Raw genomic sequence first — 22,854 nt, forward strand, 5'->3', positions numbered from 1 at the left:
AAAACAGCAAACTAAAAACAATATATTAGGAATAAAAAAAAAAAAAAAATTGAAATCAAAGGAGAAAGTCAAGACGCCAAACCATTTTGAGTTAAGATATAATTAGGAAGTTGAGACAATGAAGTTTGTTGTCCAAGCAAGAGGCCAGGTTATTTGATCATTATAAAATGACCAATTTTGAGTTAAATATAAAGGAAACTGAAACTATGATTGAAGCTTGTTGTCCAAGCAAGAGGCCAGGTTAACCATTGATCATTATAAAATGACCAAATGTGAGTTAAATTGGTACCACATTATATATATTGCTCCTTCAAACATGAGCACAGAGGTAAAGCTTCATGGGACATGGCCAAGTCCATTCAGTTACAGAGTGATATGGGCTCTGAAACTGAAGGGCATACCATATGAATACATAGAAGAAGATCTTTCCAACAAAAGTCTTGTTCTTCTCCAACACAATCCAGCCCACAAGAAGATCCCTGTGCTTGTTCACGGCGGAAAACCAATTTGCGAGTCCATGATTATCATTGAATATATAGAAGAGATGTGGCCACACAACCCCTTGCTGCCCACTGATCCTTATGAGAGATCTGTTGCTCGCTTTTGGATTAAGTTTGCTGAAGATAAGGTACATATATGCTTCCCCTTTTCCCACTTGCTCTTCTGTTTTTTTCAGTTGCTTCATCTTCTTCGGTACTTCACTTAATCCTCCTAAACTTTTATTACTTCTGCAATATTCTCATTAAAGTTCAAAAACTCTTAATTTAGTAGGAATTTGATCATATTCCTCTTCATGTTAGGATTTGAAATTGGTGTATTTAACAGTGTATATGAAGTCAATATTGGCATGTCTTTTAAAAATTTAAATCATGTGAAATCTATATACCATTAGTGTATCAAACTTTCAATTTTTTGCAATCTCACCCCCCTTTCATTAAGATTTGGGGTTAAATTAGACCGTCAAAGGGTAAATTTACACTTATATCCTTGTAAAATTTATAAATTACAAAATTACAATTAATTTTTTTATAAAAAAAGAAAGGGTGTTTTGGAAATTTTTCACTCCTCCGTCAAAATTTTCCGTAAAATCCTAAAGGGGGGGTAGGATTGCAAATTTTTTAAATTTTAATACACTAAATTGATAGTTTTTTTAAAAAAAAAAAAAAAAAAAAACTTCGGGAGGAGGTTATAAAGATACGTAATAAAAGTTCAAGAGGATTAAGTGAAGTTTTTCCTTATTATTATTATTAGTTTGATTTAACTAAAATTCTTTTTAGTTTATTGATTTTCATAATAGTGTCTCTTATTTCGTTAGGGTCCTGCAATGTGGATAGTTTACCGAACTAGTGGCGAAGAACAAGAGAAGGCCATCAAAGACACCTTGGAGATGCTGAGAGCCATGGAGGAAGATGGGCTCGGCAGAGACAAGAAATATTTTGGTGGGGACAACATTGGGATAGTGGACATTGCCTTTGGGCAGATTGCTCAATGGTTGGGAGTCATTGAAGAAGTTGTCGGGGTGAAGCTGCTTGAGGCTCACAAGTTCCCTCGCTTGCATGCATGGATCAAGAGTTTTAAGGAAGTTCCTGAAATCAAATTGAACCTTCCTGATCGTGATGAAATGTTGGTCTTTTTTAAGAGTAGAAGGGAAGTGTTGCTGGCATCTTTACAAGATTAATTAGTCTTTAAACTTGTGAGTTTTTGAGTCTCCATGCTTTTTATTTTGAATGTCGTGGCTGCGTGGGCATGGAACCTTTAGTATGGTGTGTATCATCTATGATCGAGAGAATAAGAAAATGGGTTCTTCGTTGGTTATCCAAATATGTGATGAGACAATGAAAAAAGAGGGCCAAAATGATATGAACATGTTACATATGTAACATTAATGTTGTAGGGCTGTATGGATAGGATTAGGTTGTTGAGTCTTGGTTAAATTCAATATAAAGCTAAGCAATTTTGATTGCTTCGGCTATATCTTTAGAGATGTGTTATTTGCATATAATTTCTACACACAATTTGACGTGGCTGTGTATTTTATATTATTATTTTCTTTTTAAAAAATGCCAAAAGGCGTTATGTATACATTTTGTGTACAAATTGTGTGCAAATAACATACCTCATATCTCTTTAAGATGTAGTTTAGATGGGTTGAGTGCTAGCTTATCAAGATCTGTGTGCGAGTAGATATATAGTGTGTTAGTCTTAAGTTGCTATTGTAATTTTTTTCTAAAGACAAGAAGCATGAATAAAATTATCAAGCTATTATTTTCCACACATATCTTGCGTCTTTAAGGCGACTAAAAGTTATAATTCTTCAAAATATTCTACATTAATAAAGAGGCTTAGGATTCTTTGAACTATCCTATACAACCTTTTTCTAATCACTTTCAACTTTCCAAGATAGAAAGGTTAAGTAGGAATGATCTTACTAATTCCTTCTCTGTTAATAGACCAATTACACGTTTTGATACCAGAAATCATCATAATTTGGTATTGGAACCAGCAATTAATGTCTCTCCACCACTTGGAATAATTGGAGAACAAGGTTAGCTCACTAAGCATGGAGCAACAAACATTTTGACAAGAGATACAAATGGAATTACGTTTAAGATAGCTAGGAATGCCTGATGAAGTACGAGAAGGGGATGACATATTTATGCATGGTTTGATAGCATCTCAGCCCAAAGGGATGGCGAGTATAATGATGCATTTGAAAGAAAAGATAATGCAAAAAAAAAAAAAGTATATAGTTCGGTCTATGACCTATATTCATATGATAAAGCTCAAATTGCTATATTTTACTCTTATTTTTTTGGTAATATTTACAATATAAAAGGCTCATATTTATAAGAGAATTAAGGTAGATGAGAATAATACAAATAGTCTTCAATTGCGATTAAGTAATAATCTTCAACTGTGTTTAGGTGATAAACTTCAATTGCAATTACGTGATAGATTTTAACTGTGATCAGGTGATATAGGATTCAACTGTAGCTAGGTGATAGACTTTAATTACGGCTTAGACTCTTGAACTTTATAATATACTCTAACATCACATCAAATAGAAGCTGAAAATTTGTGGAATCTTAGGTTTTTTATTTTTTTTTTTATTTTTTTTTGTCGTTGTTAGATATGGCAGCAGTCACCGATAGAGGCCTGCGCTGGAGTTGGTGGCGGCTGGCGGATGTGACAGTCGAAAACGGTGACCAGTGATGGGCCTTTAACAACAAAAATTTTGAGACAAACAGTTGGTCAAAATAAAAGAGAACCAACAAAGTGTTGAAATGAGACAAACTATTGCCTATGGGCCTTAAATGGGTCTATGTCATAAACAAGACCAAATGATTGGTCCAACAAAAGGCCCAAAGATGAGCAATTTGGCCAAACATATGCCTCGTGGGCAAACCAAAAAAAAAAAAAATCAACCGACTTTTCCTGTTTCTTCGGTTTTATTTTTTAGGACTTTCTTTTCTTGAATTCAACGATGGATTTGTCGGAGAACCAATGTATGGATTTGGTAGGATGAGCCGCACATCCGAACTTGTGAGTTTGCAGTGTTGAAAAGCTTGCTTGATTGTAACAAGTCCCAGCAAAAGTTGGGCCTGCCACTTCTCTTTATTTCTTCTATACCACGAGGACTTGTAGGTGGCAAAAAAGACAAAACCAAGAATCAACAGATTTGTGACCACAATGCTATAATCAATTTTGTTACTTTTGAAGAAGACAAACCAAAGGCCAAAATATGGGGTCCATGGGTTGGGGCACAACACCACAAAACTTAGAAAAGAAAACGAGAGTAATACGCTAGGCTTACAACTCTTTTACAACTTGTGACACATGTTAGCTTATGATTAGATTTATATTAGCCACTAAAATTTTTTTTACACCCTCCAAACACATGTCGACACATGTTAGCAAGTTGTAAAAGAATTGTAGGTATGGCTTTTTTTTATTTTATTTTTTATCATTAATGTTGCACGGCTATATTAATGGGATTCGGTTCTCGAGTCAAAGCCCATTAGGTTAGATTATTAAGTCCTGGTTAAGTACCAAAAAAAAAAAAAACCCTAAGGAATTGTGATTGCTCTTACTATCTTCCATTTACCTCTTTAAGATGTAGTTTAATTAGGTTGGGTGCTTATCTTGAAGTTGTTGACATGAATTGATATTGTGTTTGATGTGAATTGGATTGATTTTTCATTGTCATTCATTCTTGAACTGTACTGATAGGATCATATACTTAGTAAAGCAACTTAAGGCCTGATTTAATCTAGAAATGAACATAGAGCTTTTGGTTATCTTATACTACCATAAGACAATTGGATATATATTGTTAATCCATGTTCTTAGATGATTCTTTAAATAGCTATTAGAATAAAACATAAACTGCAAATTATGTAGCATACAACACGACATTAAGCAAATACTAATTCAAACTGATTGAGAAGATAATAATGGTTGGACGTCTACAGATGAGGTTGAAATTGTTGATGAAGCAACAACATCCAACGAACCGTGCATTTCTGCTTGCTAAATCGCCGGTACGACTTCGAACTCGACGAGTTCTTCGTTCAAATTGAACCTCTTTTCTATAACGACCTTTTCTGTCTAATATCATACAAAAGAGGTTCAAAAGTTATTTTTTAGTTATTTAAATAAAAATTTTATTATTTTTTTTAATTTATAGGGGTATTTATATAAAAAAAAAAAACGAAAAATGTATTTATATTAAATGACTTTTGTATGATATTTGACAGAAAAGGTCGTTATAGAAAAGAGGTTCAATTTGAACGAAGAACTCGTCGAGTTCGAAGTCGTACCGGCGATTTAGCAAGCTGAAGCTTGCGATTTGAGCTCAACCTCATTTTTGTCGTAGAATCCATCGATGGAGTTCAAAAGCAAACTGCAAAACTTGGCGGCGATGGATTGTAAAAGTTTGATCCTTGGCTTTATATTGAATCTACTTCGCTTGTGTTTAATTACATTCTTTTCGTTCTACGTTTCAAGTTCACCTTCACCAACTTAAGCATCAAAAAATGATGTCACCGTCAGTATCGACGTACCACTTTGAACTATAACCTTCTTGCATGTCTCTAACATCGTGTAGATTAATTCAAGATTTGTGGTCATTTTATCATCCATGCATGTACGTGTTTCTATTCTTTAATTTCCTTTTCCAAAATAAATAATGTATGTGAAGACCAAGAAAATAAATATGGAATTTAGGTGTTTAATAAATTATGTTTATTAAATGGTTGAGATTAGTAATTATATTCTAGGAAATAATAATCATGTTATGAAAATAAAATACATTTGGGTTAAGATGTGGGTAATTATTATAGTAGGTCCTAATTAGATAAATAATTAAATACATTGATTAATGTTTAGTTTAAAAATATGAGGGGGTCAAATGTTAATTAATAAACGATATGATTTTAATAAAATAGGGTCCTTCTTTAATTCATATAATTTGGGGGCTTTAAAAATAAAGTAATCTCCCTTTTGCCATGTGTCATTGCCCGATTGGCCGAGGAAGATTTCATCATCCCTTTTCACCCACTAGCAGCTCGCCACGTGTCCCGATCTTCTTCATCTTCTTTTCTTTTCGGGGAGTGATCCTTATACTCACACTACATAACAATGACACAACACCAAGTCACAATGTGTGGACTCCACTCCATTGTGCCTTGGTGTTGTGTCATTATTGTGTAGTGTGAGTGTTTTAATAATTTCTCCTTCTTTTCTTCTTTTCTTTCTCTCCTCTCCTCTCTCACGCACGTCACTGCCTCTCTCCTTCTCCCTTTTCTTTTCCTTTTCTTCCTCTTTCTCTCCTTCTCCTCTCTGTTCTCCCGCACATCACAGCAACCCCTCCCCATTTCTCTCTTCCCCTTCTTCACACATGTTGAGAGAGAGTAGACCGAGACTGAGAGACCGAGAGATTGAGAGAGAGCCGGGTGCCAAAACCCGAGACTTGCGACCCGGTGACCCGTGAACCCGTGAGGCCGGTAGAACCCGATCGGTGTGCTGAGTCATCGCCGGTGTCCTGAGGAGCGACGATGGCCGAACCAGGGGCGGATTACGGTCAACCCAGGCCCGACTTCTAGTGGATTTTCGGCGAAGACCCGTGAGACCCGTAACCCAGAACCCCTCAGACCCGTGACCTGCCGAACCTGAGAGGAAATCTGGTTCTCCAAGTGCGATTTCCGGCGGTCCAGGGGGTGTTTTCCGGCGATTCACCCCTGTGACCGATCTCCCTGTTTTTGATGGATTTTTGTGAAAATCCCCATAGGTAAATCCCAATGATTTTATGATTTGGGGGTTTTCATTTAATTGTAATTTGTTGTGTGTGTGTGTGGTCGGTTGTGTTGGCGGTGGGGTGATTTTAGTTGAGGCTTGTTTTGGCCGAATGGGTCTTTCTTTTGAGGTTGATGTAGCTACCGGTTAATGTTTGTTGGAGTGGGTGTTTGAAGCTCGAATTTATTTTCATGTTTTGGTTGCTAGAATTGATTGGGGATTTTGCAATGTTGATGATCGTTGGATGTTAATCGATTAGGGCTTGTATGGTTGAGTTTATGTGTTAACCGTGAGGGTATTGTACTTGGAACTGGAATTATTTCGGGTGTGTTGGGTGCTAGCCAATGGTGTCTGATTGGTGTTCCGGTGGGTGAAATTACTGTGGATGGCCGTGTGTGTGTGTAGGCTGATTATGGGTTGCTGTATTTTAGTGTTTCAACGATGGGTTTTGGGCTGTGATTTTGAAGAGGATGGTTGAACATATGTACTTGGATATGTGGTGTGTTGTATTGTGAATTGGCTAGATAATGGTTGTATTAAATTGGAGAAATATTGTGTTCATGAGACCAATGAGAAAGAAGTTATGTTAAGTTCAATAATTAAAATGAAAACATTAGATTGGAAGAGAAATTATGCGATGGGCAAATGTGAGAAAAATGAGCATAAAGAGCAAAGAGTAAAATAAATAAAGGGAGTAGATAGATAGATATATTATAATTTGATATTATAGTTTAATCTAAGTAACTCCATAGCCATTAAATCGTTTAGATCCTTTTTATGTAAATAACAAATACGGCTAAAATAGAGAAGAGGTTGTGGTGTCTGATTGAATATAAATTGCAAAAATGAATGAATCATTGAATGGGTAAAATGATTTAATAAATGGACCATAAGACTCTTGTCTAATTTAATTAAGATTAGAAGAACATAGAGTGGTAAATTTCCCAAATGACCTTAAGTTAATAGGTATAAGTTAGTAAGCTTACAGGAACACATATATGTAATATGAATCCATTATTTGGCAACGTAGTAACTAATACACCTATACAAGCACACATTATATTCATGTGTCATTGGATGAAGTTAAGCATCGTGTGTGTGTGTATATATATATATATATACAAATGTAAATAGGTTAAATATGTATTGGTAACTTAGTAAATAAGTAACTAGTCGTTATTGAGTTAACAATGACAATAGGATGTGATAATAATAAATGACAAGCTATAAAAAGGATTAGGAGTAATAATGTGACACAACAAAAACAAATAAGCTAATGAAATAATAGATGTGTCTTCTAGTTAATAAATAAGATAAGACGCAAACCTATAACGAACGACTAATCTAATAATAGCTTAAGGTGTTTAGCTAGCTTTAGAAGCGAGTAACGTGATGTGACGTGTGAGCACGAGGGTAGTTAGGATGTCATAGAGTATGAGATTCAATAGTGTAGTCTAACGATACCAATGTTTGCAGGATCATGTTCGGATTGGAGAATTTAATTGGTTCTCCAATGTAGAGTCCAAGTGACTAGAGTCCAAGGAGTGTTTGAGTTGGAGTCCAATGCAGCCAAGGTGGGTATTCCACTCACTGAGAAAATATATATTTTTATATGTATTGGATTGATAAAAATATATATATTGTTTATGAAACCGAACCAACCATATGATGAAATGTATATGCTTTGAGATGATTTATTAGTTTCGATTATGTTTAAACTATATCAATGATGTTTAAGAGATAGTGCAAGAGTGAAAAGTATTGAATAGATTTAAAGTGTTAAATTCTGCGGTTGAGATTTAAATTATGCAAATTGTTTGAGAACATGTCATGTTGAAACTGTGTAGATTTTATAAAGAAACTAAGTTTTGAATGATTTCAAAGTATTGGATAAAATGCTGGATTTGTTTAGTTTTAAAAGGGCGTGATTTAACAACTGCATAATTTCAGTGTGATACAGTAGTGAAATATATATTGGTCAAGCACGGAACATTGAGCATGTAGTATAAAGCATACATACTAGCAGCATCAGTATATCAGCAGCATATCAGTATCAGCAGCATATCAGTATCAGCAGCATTATTAGCCCCAGTTCAGGCATAGCATATATAGCATTGTTTTGTGAGAGGTGTTTTTATGCTGAGTAGTTTTACTAGACGTATTGGTATGCATAAGAGTCTTCATGAAAAAGATCTTATGTATATTTCTATCGGATAGTCATGTGTTAAGATCATACATTGAACTTGAAAGTACATGGATACGTGATTGTCCAAGTGCGAGTAATGGCATGTCTATGAGTAGAAAGGTTGACTGTTCTTGTTCTTCAGGAAAGACGTGTTAGCATGATTGAGTTTAGCTCTAGTACTCTCATGATCTACTGACGTTCAAGGCACGAAGCTGAAATACGATTAGAGATGGTGTTGCGAGTATTTTGTTGACGGATGTTGTCCTAGTATGGAAGAGTAAGATGCCATGTTCCTTGCTTATGACCTATGTGTATGCATGATATCTGTGATGGAGTGATCGTATGCACATATGTCTGAGCGACCGATGAAAAGTATTATTATAGAGGGGTCTATATGTAGGAACTTCTACATATCAGTAGCATATCAGTATCAGCAGCATATCAGTATCAGTAGCATTATTAGCCCCAGTTCAGGCATAGCATATATAGCATTGTTTTGTGAGAGGTGTTTTTATGCTGAGTAGTTTTACTAGACGTATTGGTATGCATAAGAGTCTTCATGAAAAAGATCTTATGTATATTTCTATCGGATAGTCATGTGTTAAGATCATACATTGAACTTGAAAGTACATGGATACGTGATTGTCCAGGTGCGAGTAATGGCATGTCTATGAGTAGAAAGGTTGACTGTTCTTGTTCTTCAGGAAAGACGTGTTAGCATGATTGAGTTTAGCTCTAGTACTCTCATGATCTACTGACGTTCAAGGCACGAAGCTGAAATACGATTAGAGATGGTGTTACGAGTATTTTGTTGACGGATGTTGTCCTAGTATGGAAGAGTAAGATGCCATGTTCCTTGCTTATGACCTATGTGTATGCATGATATCTGTGATGGAGTGATCGTATGCACATATGTCTGAGCGACCGATGAAAAGTATTATTATAGAGAGGTCTATATGTAGAAACTTCCAAGGAGGGATGACTGGAACTTCTACATATGTTCACAGCTATATAGTATGTTTTAAATGATTTCTGAATAGTCGGTGTTTGCTACATTAGCTATTGGTAAATTGTGGCTAATATAGTGCTCGCATGACTAAAAATAAAATAAGGGTTGGTTCTTTGTGAAAACTCAGTTAGTCTTATACCACTGAGGTCTTAGTATGTTTCATGCTAAGGCGGTGAACTCATTCTTTCACCTATGCGGATGTGGATACCACCACAACCGTGTAGATGATGTTTCTTTGGCTGCAGGTACTTCGATATAGTTGATGGGTTAGTAGCAGTGTGTTTGAGATGTTATGACTGAAGCTCGCCGCGACAGTTATAATTGTCGGACTACGAATTGTCCACTATTTTATAGGTCTAGTATGGCTTGTGACTTTTGTGTCACTTATTATTTGTAAAGCCATTGTTGTTTTGTAATTGTTGTGTTAATAAAGACTCAAACAGATAGATGTTAAATGGCTCTTTGTTGTAATTGATTTGTGATAGATGTATAAGTTGTAATTTTCGCTATTCAGATTTATGTTTTCCGCTGCATAGATAGATTTATGTTATACTCTGATTATCAGGTACATGTTATAGGGCATGTGCCATATGTTGGCTGAGTGACACGTAGTCGTACCACTGCGATGACTCATTTTACGTTTTGTATAAAAAAAAAAAAAAAAAAAAAAAAAAAAAAAGGTGTCGTCACAATGTACGTAGTTTGAATTAATATATGGAGGACGGAAGGGATCTATGGTTTTCAAATCTCTTTTATGCTTTTGTCAAGAAATCCATGTTCTTTTTTTTGAACTAATAGCATGTGCTATTATAAATTCTGCAAATCATACATCATGATAAATAAAGGGACAGGACCCTTTTAAACTCTAAGCCAGAAGGATCTGACTTAAAAAACAGCTGTCTTAGCAGAGACATCGAACCCTACTAAAATTACATTTGAGCTTCTCTTATATTAACGCTCATACTCAAATAAAAGATGGCCGATTTAGCATCTGTCAACAAAAATTTCAATAAAATCTGAGAAATAGACAGGCAAACTGATTAATATGCATTAGCGTCAATTCTGTTGTCGTCCTAAATGTCATGGAGACTCATTGACAATAGCAATTACAATGTCCAACAAAATATTTAGATAATTTGTATTAAATAATTACAAGCACATTGACTATTGAATCTGCAGAACAGATGGTTGGTTTGGTGACTTGGGTCTTTGGATTTATCTGAAATTATTTTAAATAATTTATATCATTTTGTCTTGTTCAAGTCGGTAGGTTTTTGCCTTTGCTAGCCACCTAGCTTTGTTGATGGTCTTGTCCCTCTCTGGGGTTTAGTCCCGATCGATCTCCTTTAAAAAAAAATACTCAAAAAATGCCAAAATCCATAGTCAAACTAACAAGAATAAAATGATGAAAAAAAATCACGCCATACGTGTCAAAACAGCAAACTAAAAACAATATATTAGGAATAAAAAAAATATATATATATTGAAATCAAAGGAGAAAGTCAAGACGCCAAACCTTTTTGAGTTATGATATAATTAGGAAGTTGAGACAATGAAGTTTGTTGTCCAAGCAAGAGGCCAGGTTAATTGATCAATTATAAAATGACCAATTTTGAGTTAAATATAAAGGAAACTGAAACTATGAAGCTTGTTGTCCAAGCAAGAGGCCAGGTTTACTATTGATCATTATAAAATGACCAATTGTGAGAGTTAAATTGGTACCGCATTAATTATATTGCTCCTTCAAACATGAGTAATGAGGTAAAGCTTCATGGGACATGGCCAAGTCCATTCAGTTACAGAGTGATATGGGCTCTGAAACTGAAGGGCATACCATATGAATACATAGAAGAAGATCTTTCCAACAAAAGTCTTGTTCTTCTCCAACTCAATCCAGTCCACAAGAAGATCCCTGTGCTTGTTCACGTCGGAAAACCAATTTGCGAGTCCATGATTATCATTGAATATATAGAAGAGATGTGGCCTCACAACCCCTTGCTGCCCACTGATCCTTATGAGAGATCTGTTGCTCGCTTTTGGATTAATTAGTTTGCTGAAGATAAGGTACATATATGCTTCCCCTTTTCCCACTTGCTCTTCTGTTTTTTTTTAGTTGCTTCATCTTCTTCGGTACTTTAGTTAATCCTCCTAAACTTTTGTTACTTTTATAATATCCTCATTAAAGTTTAAAAACCCTCAATTTAGTAGGGATAGGATCCTCTCCATTTCATTTAATCAAATGAAAGGTCATGATTTTAGATTTGTTCATCTAACGGTACGTGTATACGAAGTCAATATTGTCACGTCTTTTAAAAATTTAAATAATGTGAAATCTGTATACCATTAGTGTATCGAACTTTCAATTTTTTGCAATCTCACGCCTTCCATTGAAATTTGGGGTTTAATTGGACAGTCAAAGGGTAAATATACACTTATACCCTTGTAAAATTTATAAAATTACAATTAATTTTTTATAAAAAGAAAATAATAAGGGTGTTTTGGAAATTTTTCACCACTCCGTTAGAGTTTTCCGTAAAATCCTAAAGGAGGGGTAAGGTTGTAAATTTTTTAAATTTTAATACACTAAATTGAGATTTTATTTTTTTTTTTTTAAAAAAAAAAAAAAAAAAAAAAAAAAAAAAAAAAAAAAAACTTTGGGAGGAGGTTATAAAGGTAAAAAAAGTTCAGAAAGATTAAGTGAAGTTTTCCCTTATTATTATTAGGACAGAAATTTTCTACAAACCGGTTTGTAGAAAATTTCTTACAACCCACATATAAGATTGACATGTGTTCCTCGGCATGTGAGAAGCACATGTTATTTAAATAGCACGTGATTCTTACATGCTTTTTTAATAGCATTAATTAAAAAAACATGTGTTTTTCACATGTTTAAAGGACACAAGTCCTTTTTATATGTGGGTTGTATGAAATTTCTGTCATTATTATTATTAGTTTGATTTATGCTCCGTTTGGTTCAACGTAAGATGATTTTCGTCGTAAAATATTTTCGGCAAAATTATTTTCAAAAAAATTAATTTTCTCGAAAATATTTTTCGACGTTTGGCTGGCACGAAAAAATTATGAAAGGCGAAAATCAAAGTCTGGCGACTGTCACCGGAATCCGTCAATGTCTGGTCGCCGTTGCAGGATTCCGTTGGCAGGTTTGGCCGGATCCGGCCAAAATGGCCGAATTCCAGTCGGACTACTCTGGATCCGGCCGGATCCTAGCCATTTTGGCCAGATTCGGGCGAATCTGGCCATTTTGACCGGATCCGGCTGGATAAATGGTTGGATTCGTCCAGATTTGGCTGGATCCTAGCCATTTTGGCCAGATCCGGCCGGATCAATGGACGGATCTGGCTTCTGACCATGCCCGAAATCTCGCGACGGTGACCGAATGTCGCCAGATTCCAGCGCTGGCAGGTTCTTGATGGCCGGATTCCAGCGCCGGCTAGATTTCAATGATCGATTATTGCTGGATTCCGGCAATCGAATATCAAACGTACGTGAAAAGACGAAGAGTTTAATTTCAAAAAACCATAAATCGTTTTCAAAAAATTAAAGAAGTTTTTATGATCAAACTGAAAATAATTTCCGTTGACCATTATTTTCACCCCTACCAAACACCGTAAAATATCAAAATCATTTTTCAGAAATCATTTTACGGCGAACAAAACGGAGCTAACTGAAATTCTTTTGAGTTTATTGATTTTCATAATAGAGTCTCTTATTTCGTTAGGGCCTTGCAATGTGGATAGTTTATCGAACTAGTGGCGAAGAACAAGAGAAGGCCATCAAAGACACCTTGGAGATGCTGAGAGCCATGGAGGAAGATGGGCTCAGCCGAGACAAGAAATATTTTGGTGGGGACAACATTGGGATAGTGGACATTGCCTTTGGGCAGATTGCTTAATGGTTGGGAGTCATTGAAGAAGTTGTCGGGGTGAAGCTGCTTGAGGCTCACAAGTTCCCTCGCTTGCATGCATGGATCAGGAGTTTTAAGGAAGTTCCTGTAATCAAATTGAACCTTCCTGATCGTGATGAAATGTTGGTCTTTTTTAAGCGTAGAAGGGAAGTGTTGCTGGCATCTTTACAAGATTAATTAGTCTCTAAACTTGTGAGTTTTTGGGTCTCCATGTTTTTTATTTTGAATGTCGTGGCTGCATGGGCATGGAACCTTTAGTATGGTATGTATCACCTATGATTGAGAGAATAAGAAAATGCGTTCTTTGTTGGTTATCCAAATATGTGATGAGACAATGAAAAAAGAGGGCCAAAATGATATGAACTGTGTTACATATGTAACATTACTGTTGTATGGCTGTATGGATAGGATTAGGTTGTTGAGACTTGGTTGAGTTCAATATAAAGCTAAGCAATTCGATCTGATTGCTTCGGCAATATCTTTAAGATATATTTTTTTTTTCGATGAATAAGTGAACTATATTGATCTCAAACCAACGGTACAAACTGTTCAACCCAACAAAACAAGGGAGCAAACTAGCTCAAACCGAACAAAAACAACAACCCAGCTGGACAAAAAACCAGCAAACAACCAACCTATACAACAACAAACAAACTAGCATTTACACCAAAATTCTAGTATCTATGTTCCAGCAAAGGCATAATCTGATAGACTTTTTAGTCTTTTGGAAACACCCTTTTTCCCGAAATCCTTGTCCGGACTTCCCAAAAAATGGACTTCAAAATCTGCTCCTCAGTCTGTGGTTGTCCATAATACTTGATCTCATTCTGGGCACACCAAATACCTTACACAAAAGAGCTCAAAATCAACCGATATATAATACCCTCCATGGACTTAGAATTCCAATTCTTGCACCCATCACTGATTATAACCGACCAATCAGAAGGAGGAGCCAATGGAGAGCAACGTTGCATACAAGTTTTCCATATCCTATATGTAAAGCTACAGGAAAACAAAAGATGGTCTCTACTTTCAATAAAACTAGCTTGTAACCCGTGCTATGCTCGGGATTCTTTCTTATAATTTAGTTTCATAATAATAATAATAAAAAAATGGAAGAAGAGAAGCATATAAAATACAGATAAAAAATGAAAATTGAAAAACACTAATATAATATAATAGGGACAAAAATTTCTTATAAACTGGTTTATAGGAAATTTTCTACGACTCAAAATTAAAAAAGACACGTATCATTTAAACATGTGAGAAGCACATTTTTTTTTATTAATGCTATGTTCGTACATGCTATTTAAATAACATATGATTCTCACATGCCAAATGACACATGTCAATCTTATATGTGGATTGTAAGAAATTCCCCACAAATCGGTTTGTAGGAAATTTCTGTCCATATAATAGTATTATCTTTTTTGTATTACACAAAGTAATAAAAAACTACTCAATAAACATAATACGCTAAAAAATCATCATACCCCATACAAAAAACAACCATAGGAAACTCTCTCTCACTATCATTTTCTTGAATTTAGTGTAAAATTTACAAAAGATAAAATAAGCAATTTGAATGAAAAATAATATATTAATTACATAAAAAATAAAGAATAAATTAGAGTTTTCTTTTCCATATACTTTTTCGGTTCATATGAAACCTTGAAAATCAATATTGTCTATCAATTAAGCACGTTACCAATGTGCATTATATAGGGAAAAAAATCAGTGAACAACGTAAATTAAAAAATCATCATACCTCGTACTCAAAACAACAAAAATAAAAAAAAATATATAAATTATCAATGCAAAAATAAGGATAGAAAATCAAATCAGAAAAACAGAAGCACATAAAATAAATACAAACATATTATTTACAATTCTATTGAACACAACCCCGACAAACTTGAAAAGCAAATTTAAAAAAAAAAAAAAAAAAAAGCTATCGCAATATTACAAACAAAAATGTTCCAACAATAGCAAAAACTGCGCTCTCTTTGCTTTGAGCATCACTCTCCGGTAATGTAAACAACATTACAATTTTGCATAGCCACAAACCATTACTTCTCCATATATTTATTGAGAAAGTGAGAGATATTGGAGTGACTTTTGACATTTCCCAAAGAAAAAAAAAACTGACATTTGACTCTTTGAGGTTTAGTTTGTAACGGACATTTTGTGGGAGGGGAAACGGTGTTAGAGTAAAAGATTTTACTTAAAGGAAGAGAAAGAGGTAGAAATTAGTGAGGATTTAATGACAAAAAAAATTGACGTTTCTATTCATTTCTTATTCAATATAAGATAGTTAATTAGTGATATTAAATGCACAATTTATTTTACTTGAAATACACAGATCAGTTTAGTTTTATTTAAATTACCAGTTTTTTTACTCAAATGGCCGGTTCAATATTTAAAAAGTATGGATTCATGTCACGTGTCCTAATTCTATGCCAACTCTAAGTTGGAACTCGGCTTTTACATATATATGGTATATAAAACATTTAAATGAATTAATACCTAAGACCCTTATTTTTAGTTTAATTCATATAAATTAAAATATGTTAAAATATTTGTTCTCATAGGTGTAGTTTAGAATGAAAATAAGTATGAAGAAGAAAAGTAGAAAGAACAAAACCACAATTTTGATTATCAAAATATAAAATAGAAAATTAGTAGGAATTTTTTTTTTAATGTTGGTGTGATACCTATTATATTTCAATCTTATATAATTTTGAATATTCGAAAAAACAAATGAACAAAAAAAAAAAATCTCATCAACATTCACAAACAAAATGGAAACATATTTAGATTTCAACCAAAAATATAAAAATACCAAAGAGTCATACTTATATCATTAATTGAGAGAGAGAGGCTACTTGTATCATTAATAGAGAGAGAGAGAGAGAGAGAGAGAGAGAGAGAGAGATTAAATAGATCGGTTATATTTAGATTTCAACCAAAAATATAAAAATACCAAAAATCTCATACTTATATCATTAATTGAGAGAGAGACTATTTGTATCATTAATAGAGAGAGAGGGAGAGAGATTAAATAGACCGATTCAATTTTATTTAAAAGACCGATTCTGTATTTAAATGACTGGTTTAGTTACTAAAAAGTATGGGTTCATGCCACGTGTCACTATTCTATGCCATTCTAAGGAAAAACTCGGGTTTTATATATATATATATATATATATATATATATATATATATATATATATATATATATATATATATATATATATATGATGTCTATAGAAAACACATTTTATATCACCTGTATATCCCCAACCCAGCATCCTATCTCCCGTAGTCAACCTATTCTTTATAACAAGCCATAAATAAAAGCTTGGAGTAAGGCATTTGGAAACCAAACTAACGACCCCCAATCCACAATTTCCTTCTTTTTCCTAAGGAAATTCCAGATGACAGCACACACATAAGAGCCCTTTTATTAGCAGCACCAAGAGAAATTTCAGGAAGTTTGCTTTGAATGGCCACCAACTCATCAGACCGAACTAGCACCAAGAACCATTCAGAAGAAAAGTATCCAATCTAGCATTCAAACTGCTATGAGAGTCATAAATGATTCCATACCCAAATTTGTCAAATAGGGCACCAAACGGATGCCAACTATCCAACCATAAATGGATATTCTTTCCATCACCAACTTCAAACTGAATAAAGCCCCTAGCCATACCTCTGAGCTTCAACAACTTTCTCCAACACCAAGAAGAATTTTGGGGGATGCTTACACTCCAAAAGCTTCGGCCCTTTAACAAGTAAGCATGAACCCAAGCAACCCAAATGGAGCCAGCCCATGCAAACAAGCTCCATATATGCCTCATCATGGAGGAGGAATTCCAGATTTCCAAATTCTTCAATCCCAAACCGCCCTTTTTCTTAGGAAAACAAAGTTCATCCCAAGCAATTTTAGCTTTGGCACGACTACCCTCCTTACCATTCCACAGAAATTGATTAAACTTCTGAGTGATCTCCTTGAGAACCTGTTTAGGAAGAATAAACAAGCTGGCCCATTACACCTGAAGGCTATACAGAACTGATTTAAGAAGCTGCAGTCTACCGGCAAAAGAGAGATTCTTGGAGGTCCAAGAATTTATCCTGCCAACAATTTTGTCAAGGAGAATGCTGCAATCAGAGACAGAAAGTCTAGATGAAATTAAGGGCACTCCAAGATATCTAACAGGAAGATGACCCTCTTTCATCCCCAAATCGGTTAACAAAATCTCCTTTCTCCTATCAGAGATACCAGCACAGAAAATGGTACTCTTTTCTGGGTTAGCTTGCAAACAGGATAAATTCTCAAATTCCTCAAGGGCAGCCTTAAGAATAGAGATAAAATGAGTACTAGCATCAGAAAAGATTAGTAAATCGTCTGAAAAACATAGATGAGTGATCCTCAACCGAGCACACCTATGATGAAACCCAAAACCATAACCATCCCGGGTATAGTCTGCCATAAGTCTAGAAAATACTTCCATTGCAATCACAAAGAGGTAAGGAGACAGGGGTTCCCCTTGCCTCAGCCCCTTTTCATCTTTGAAATAATCCACAAGTGTACCATTCACAGAAACAGAGAACCGGGGTGAAGTTATACAAACCTTAATCCAATTGATGAATCTCGCAGGAAATCCAAAACAGATCAAACATTGTATAAGAAAAGACCAATTGACTGAGTCATATGCTTTCATAATATCCACCTTCATAGTGCACCGAGCAGTTCCAGCCTTCCTATGATAATCCCGAACCAACTCTTGAGCCAAAAATACATTTTCTGCAATACTCCTCCCCGGGATGAAAGCTGATTGATTCTTGCCTATCAAACCATCCAGAATAGAAAGGATCCTATTAGAAAGGATCTTTGTGATACATTTGTATAGAACATTGCAACAAGCAATGGGCCGAAACTCCCCCACAACAGAAGGGTTTTGTTTCTTAGGGACTAAAGTCAGTATTGTAGCATTGACCTCTTTTAGGAGACACCCAGACACAAAAAAATTTCTGATAGCATCAACCACATCCCCTCCAACAACCGGCCAAGCAGCCTGGAAAAAATCAGAAGTATATCCATCGGGGCCAGGGGCCTTGTTGGATTTCATACTAAAAATAGTTTCCTTAATCTCTTCAACTGTAACATCTCATTCAAGCAAAAGACAGTTTTCAGCTGAAATAGCAGGGGAAACAAGCTGTTGAATCCGAGTGCATGCTCCTTTGTGAACACCATGTGAGTGGTGCCTAAAAGGTTTTTATAAAACTTTTCTGCTATGCCCTTTATACCATCAATATCATCCACTTTATTTCCTTGTTCATCAAAGAGAAAAGATATAGAATTTCTAGCTTGTCTGCCTTCAATGACCCTATGAAAATAGGCAGGGTTTTGATCTCCTAGATGCAACCATTGATTGCGGGCCTTTTGCTTCAAGAAAGCTTCTTCTGCCTTTGTAATGGAAACATAGGCATGGAGACATTCTCTCTCTTTCAGTAAAGAAACCGCACTCCCATGAGATTCCAGAACTTCAAGTTATGCCATATCCAGCCTGCCTCTAGCTTGGACAATTCTGGATTTAAGATCACCATAGCATGCAGCAGTCTTTTCTTTCAAAACAACTTTAAAAGCTTAAAGTTTCCTACAAAACTTAACATAGGCACCCTATCAATGTCATGAATAAAATTATCAAGCTATTATTTTCCACACATCTTTAAGGCGACTAAAAGTTCCTTGAAATATTTTACGAGGTTAGGATTCTTTGAACTACCCTACTGATGCATCTTTTTTCTAATCACTTTCAACTTTTCAAGATAGAAAGGTTAAGTAGGAACGATCTTACTTCCTTCTCTGTTAATAGACCAATTACACGTTTTGATACCAGAAGTCATCATAATTTGGTATTAGAAGTTAGAACCAACAATGTCTGTCCACACCACTCGGAATGATTGGAGAACAAGGTTAGCTCACTAAGCATGGAGCAACAAACATTTTGACGAGATACAAATGGAATTGCGTTTAAGATAGGAATGCCTGATGAAGTACGAGAAGGGGATGTTTTAAGTAATGAATGCATGGTTTGATAGCATCTCAGTCCAAGCATCAGGATAAGTACATATATAGTTCGGTCTATAGCCTATATTCACATGATAAAATTCAAATTGCTACATTTTGCTCTTATTTCTTTGGTAATATTTACAATATATAAGGTAGATGAGAATAATACAAATAGACTTCAAATACGATTAGATGATAGTCTTCAATTGTTATTAGTTTGGTGATAGTCTTCAATTGTAATTAGGTGATAGACTTCAATTGTAGCTAGGTGATAGATTTCAACTGTGAATATGTGATAGCCTTCAATTGTAGCTAGGTGATAGACTTCAATGGTAGCTTGAATTCTTGAACTTTATAATATATTCTAACATTCCCTCAACCTGAAGCTGAAAATTTGTGGAATCTTGAGCTTGAAATTTTTTTTTTTTTTTTTTTTTCCTCTTGTTGGAGACGGTAGCCGTCGGCGATAGAGGCCTGAGATGGTAGCCAGAAACTCGTTGGAGTTGGTGGCGGTTGGCGGAGGTGACTAAAGTTGATGGCAGTCGGAAACAGTGACCAATGATGGGCCTTTACCAACAAAAATTTTGGGCCAAACAGTTTGTCAAAATAAAAGAGAACCAACAAAGGGATGAAATGAGACAAACTATGACCCTCAAATGAGTCTAGTCATTTTGGTCATAAACAAGACCAAACGATTGGTCCAAAAGGGCCAAAAGATGAGCAACTTGGCCAAACATATGCCTCTTGGAGGAAAAAATAAAAAGAAAAAAGAAACATATGCCTTTGTTAGGACTTTCTTTTCTTCAATTCAACGGTGGATTTGTCGGAGAACCAATGTATGGATTTGGTGGCATGAGCCGCACATCCGAACTTGTGAGTTTGCAGTGCTGAAAAGCTTGCTTGATCTGTAACAAGTCTCATAAAAGTTGGGCCTGCCACTTCTCTTTATTTCTTCTATACCACGAAGACTTGAAGGTGGTAAAAAGGATAAAACCAAGAACCAACGGATTTATGACCACAATATATACTATAATCAATTTTGTAACTTTCGAAGAAGACAAACCAATGGCCAAAATGTGGGGTCAATGGGTTGGGGCACAACATTACAAAATTGAGAAAAAGAAAACAAGGCACCGATAGTGTTGCTATAGATTTATATCTCTTTTACAACTTGTAACATCTGTAAGCATATGATTAGATTCACGTTAGCTATTAAAAATTGTTTAACACCCTCAAAACACATCCTGACACATGCCACCAAGTTGTAAAAGAATTATAGGTCTAGCATTATTTATTTATTTATTTATTTTATAATTAATGTTGCATGGCTATATGGATAGGATTCGGTTCCCGACTCGGAGCCCATTAGGTTAGATTGTTAAGAGTAATGTTTCTTGCATAATTTTCGTACAACTTTTGTACAACTCTAACAACTTTTTTTTTTTTTTTTATTATTATTTTTTTTTTATGATCAATCATTAGATCTGTTTTCCTACATGTGGGTCCTAAAAATTTAATGGTTGATCGTAAAATAAAAAAAATAAAAACATAAAAAAAATGGTTGTTAGAGTTGTACAAAAATTGTAGAACAATCATTTCTCATATTGTTAAGTCTTAATAAAAAAGAGCTAACCAATTGCGATTGCTCTATCTTCAATTTACCTCTTTAAGATGTAGTTTAGTTGGGTTGGGTGCTTATCTTGAAGTTGTTGACATGAATTGATATTGTGTTGATGTGAATTGGATTTATTTTTCATTGTCATTAATTCTTGAACTATAGCGGAAATCTTGAGGCAGGAAAGACAGCTACTCATAGGATCATATACTTGGTAAAGTAACTTAAGGCCCGATTTAATCTATAAATGAACATAGAGCTTTTGGTTATCTTATACTACCATAAGACAATTGGATATATATATTGTTAATCCATGTTCTTAGATGATTCTTGAAATAGCTAGTAGAATACAACATAAACTGCAAATTATGTAGCCTACAACATGACATTAAGCAAATACTGATTTAGACTGATTGAGAATATAATAATGGTTGGGCGTCTGCAAATGAGGTTGAAATTGTTGATGAGGCAACAACATCCCATGATCTGTGCATTTCTGCTCAGACATATTCAAGCTCATTATAGTTTTGTTGGAGTTTAGGAGCTTTTTGCAACATTTGAACTGCTTCCAACTCCATTGCGACTTCTTTCATTGTAGGTCGTTTTTTCCCCTTTAAGTCCAGGCACCTTTTTGCAAGGTTTGCGACCGCAATGATCTGTTCTTTCTTGCCTTCCTTCAAAACTTGACTATCAATAATATCAAACAAATTGTTCTCACCCACCGATTGAATGAAATATGTGGCTAAACTTTTGGATTCTTGTGTTCTTGTTGAAGAGATCACTTTTTCTCCAGTTAACAACTCAGCAAGGACGACACCAAAACTATAAACATCACTCTTTTCTGTAAACTGACTTGACTGAAAATACTCAGGGTCTAAATATCCAAAAGTTCCATGCACTAGTGTGGTTAAGTGAGTTTGATCAATAGTGATGGATCTTGAAGTCCCAAAGTCAGCTACTTTAGCTCTGTATTTATCATCTAAGAGTATGTTTGTAGATTTAATGTCCCGATGGTAAATGGGCATGGAAGCTGCTGAGTGTAAGTAAAACAGAGCTCCTGCAACTTCTATTGCAATTCGCAAGCGCATATTCCATGTTAGTGGAAACTCTTCAGTTTGGCCATTGACATATTGAGAAAGAGTTCCATTAGGAACGTATTCGTAAACCAATAGAGGAACTTCTGTCTCCAAACAACAGCCAATTAACTTAACCACATTCCTATGGTTAATTTGTGAAAGAATGACAACTTCATTAATGAATTCTCTAAGTTTTCCTTCATCAATTACCTTGGACTTTTTCACTGCAACGATTCTTCCATCTGCTAACATGCCTTTGTAAACAGTACCTTGTCCTCCTTGGCCAAGTATTCTATTCACATTAAAACGATCAGTGGCCTTGCATAAATCTTTTGAACTAAACAATTTGGTGTTCTCAACATTAGCTTCATGTAAAGATAATTGTTGTTGTAACAATAAACCACCATTTCGTTTGAAGAACTTGTTCTTTTGTTTAGTCCTCCTCCTATTTTTTGCCATTTTGTAAGAACACTGTCCACAAAGAAGTAGAGCTAATACCCCAAAGCTGCTGGTCGTACCTAACTAACACAGTGTGATAGGAAAAGATTATTAATTGCAGTAAAAGATTATAACAATAGTTTTTTCAATGAAAATGTTGACTCAAAAGAGAGAGACATCTTCTCTTAATTTTGATTGTTGATTGTTGATTGTTCTAGTATTCCAATAGATTCTGA

The 22,854-nt window shown here is 35.0% G+C and overlaps 2 protein-coding genes, 1 long non-coding RNA gene and 1 pseudogene across 4 annotated transcripts; 3 read left to right on the forward strand and 1 right to left on the reverse strand.

Annotated features, from left to right (window-relative positions):
- Positions 1 to 282: 282 nt before the first annotated feature.
- Positions 283 to 1,984, forward strand: LOC133872884 (probable glutathione S-transferase). Its single transcript, XM_062310527.1, has 2 exons — positions 283 to 628; positions 1,316 to 1,984. Exons 1-2 carry the CDS (start codon positions 317 to 319, stop codon positions 1,676 to 1,678), a joined length of 675 nt encoding a protein of 224 aa, XP_062166511.1. The 5' UTR covers positions 283 to 316; the 3' UTR covers positions 1,679 to 1,984.
- Positions 1,985 to 5,762: 3,778 nt separating this feature from the next.
- On the forward strand, positions 5,763 to 10,001 carry LOC133872853 (uncharacterized). 2 transcript variants are annotated; one of them, XR_009901091.1, is made up of 3 exons: positions 5,763 to 6,289; positions 7,771 to 7,868; positions 9,713 to 10,001. It is a non-coding gene; the product is annotated as an uncharacterized LOC133872853 (long non-coding RNA). The 2 variants fall into 2 exon arrangements; XR_009901090.1 differs by lacking the exon at positions 7,771 to 7,868.
- A 1,225-nt stretch (positions 10,002 to 11,226) lies between these two features.
- Positions 11,227 to 13,771, forward strand: LOC133872892 (probable glutathione S-transferase; annotated as a pseudogene).
- A 7,673-nt stretch (positions 13,772 to 21,444) lies between these two features.
- Positions 21,445 to 22,654, reverse strand: LOC133872866 (wall-associated receptor kinase-like 1). Its single transcript, XM_062310503.1, has one exon. The coding sequence runs from the start codon at positions 22,637 to 22,639 to the stop codon at positions 21,605 to 21,607; it is 1,035 nt and encodes a 344-aa protein (XP_062166487.1). The 5' UTR covers positions 22,640 to 22,654; the 3' UTR covers positions 21,445 to 21,604.
- Positions 22,655 to 22,854: the final 200 nt, after the last annotated feature.

Source organism: Alnus glutinosa, chromosome 1, assembly GCF_958979055.1.
Source record: "Alnus glutinosa chromosome 1, dhAlnGlut1.1, whole genome shotgun sequence".
Classification (NCBI taxonomy): Eukaryota; Viridiplantae; Streptophyta; class Magnoliopsida; order Fagales; family Betulaceae; genus Alnus; species Alnus glutinosa.

What these genes read in the sequence shown, in the direction of transcription:
- LOC133872884 (XM_062310527.1), top strand. Translation starts at nt 317, where the DNA reads ATGAGCACAGAGGTAAAGCTTCATGGGACATGGCCAAGTCCATTCAGT. An exon ending in TTAAGTTTGCTGAAGATAAG is followed by an intron (nt 629 to 1,315) that starts GTACATATATGC and finishes TTATTTCGTTAG; the next exon opens with GGTCCTGCAATGTGGATAGT.
- LOC133872866 (XM_062310503.1), bottom strand. Translation starts at nt 22,639, where the DNA reads ATGGCAAAAAATAGGAGGAGGACTAAACAAAAGAACAAGTTCTTCAAA.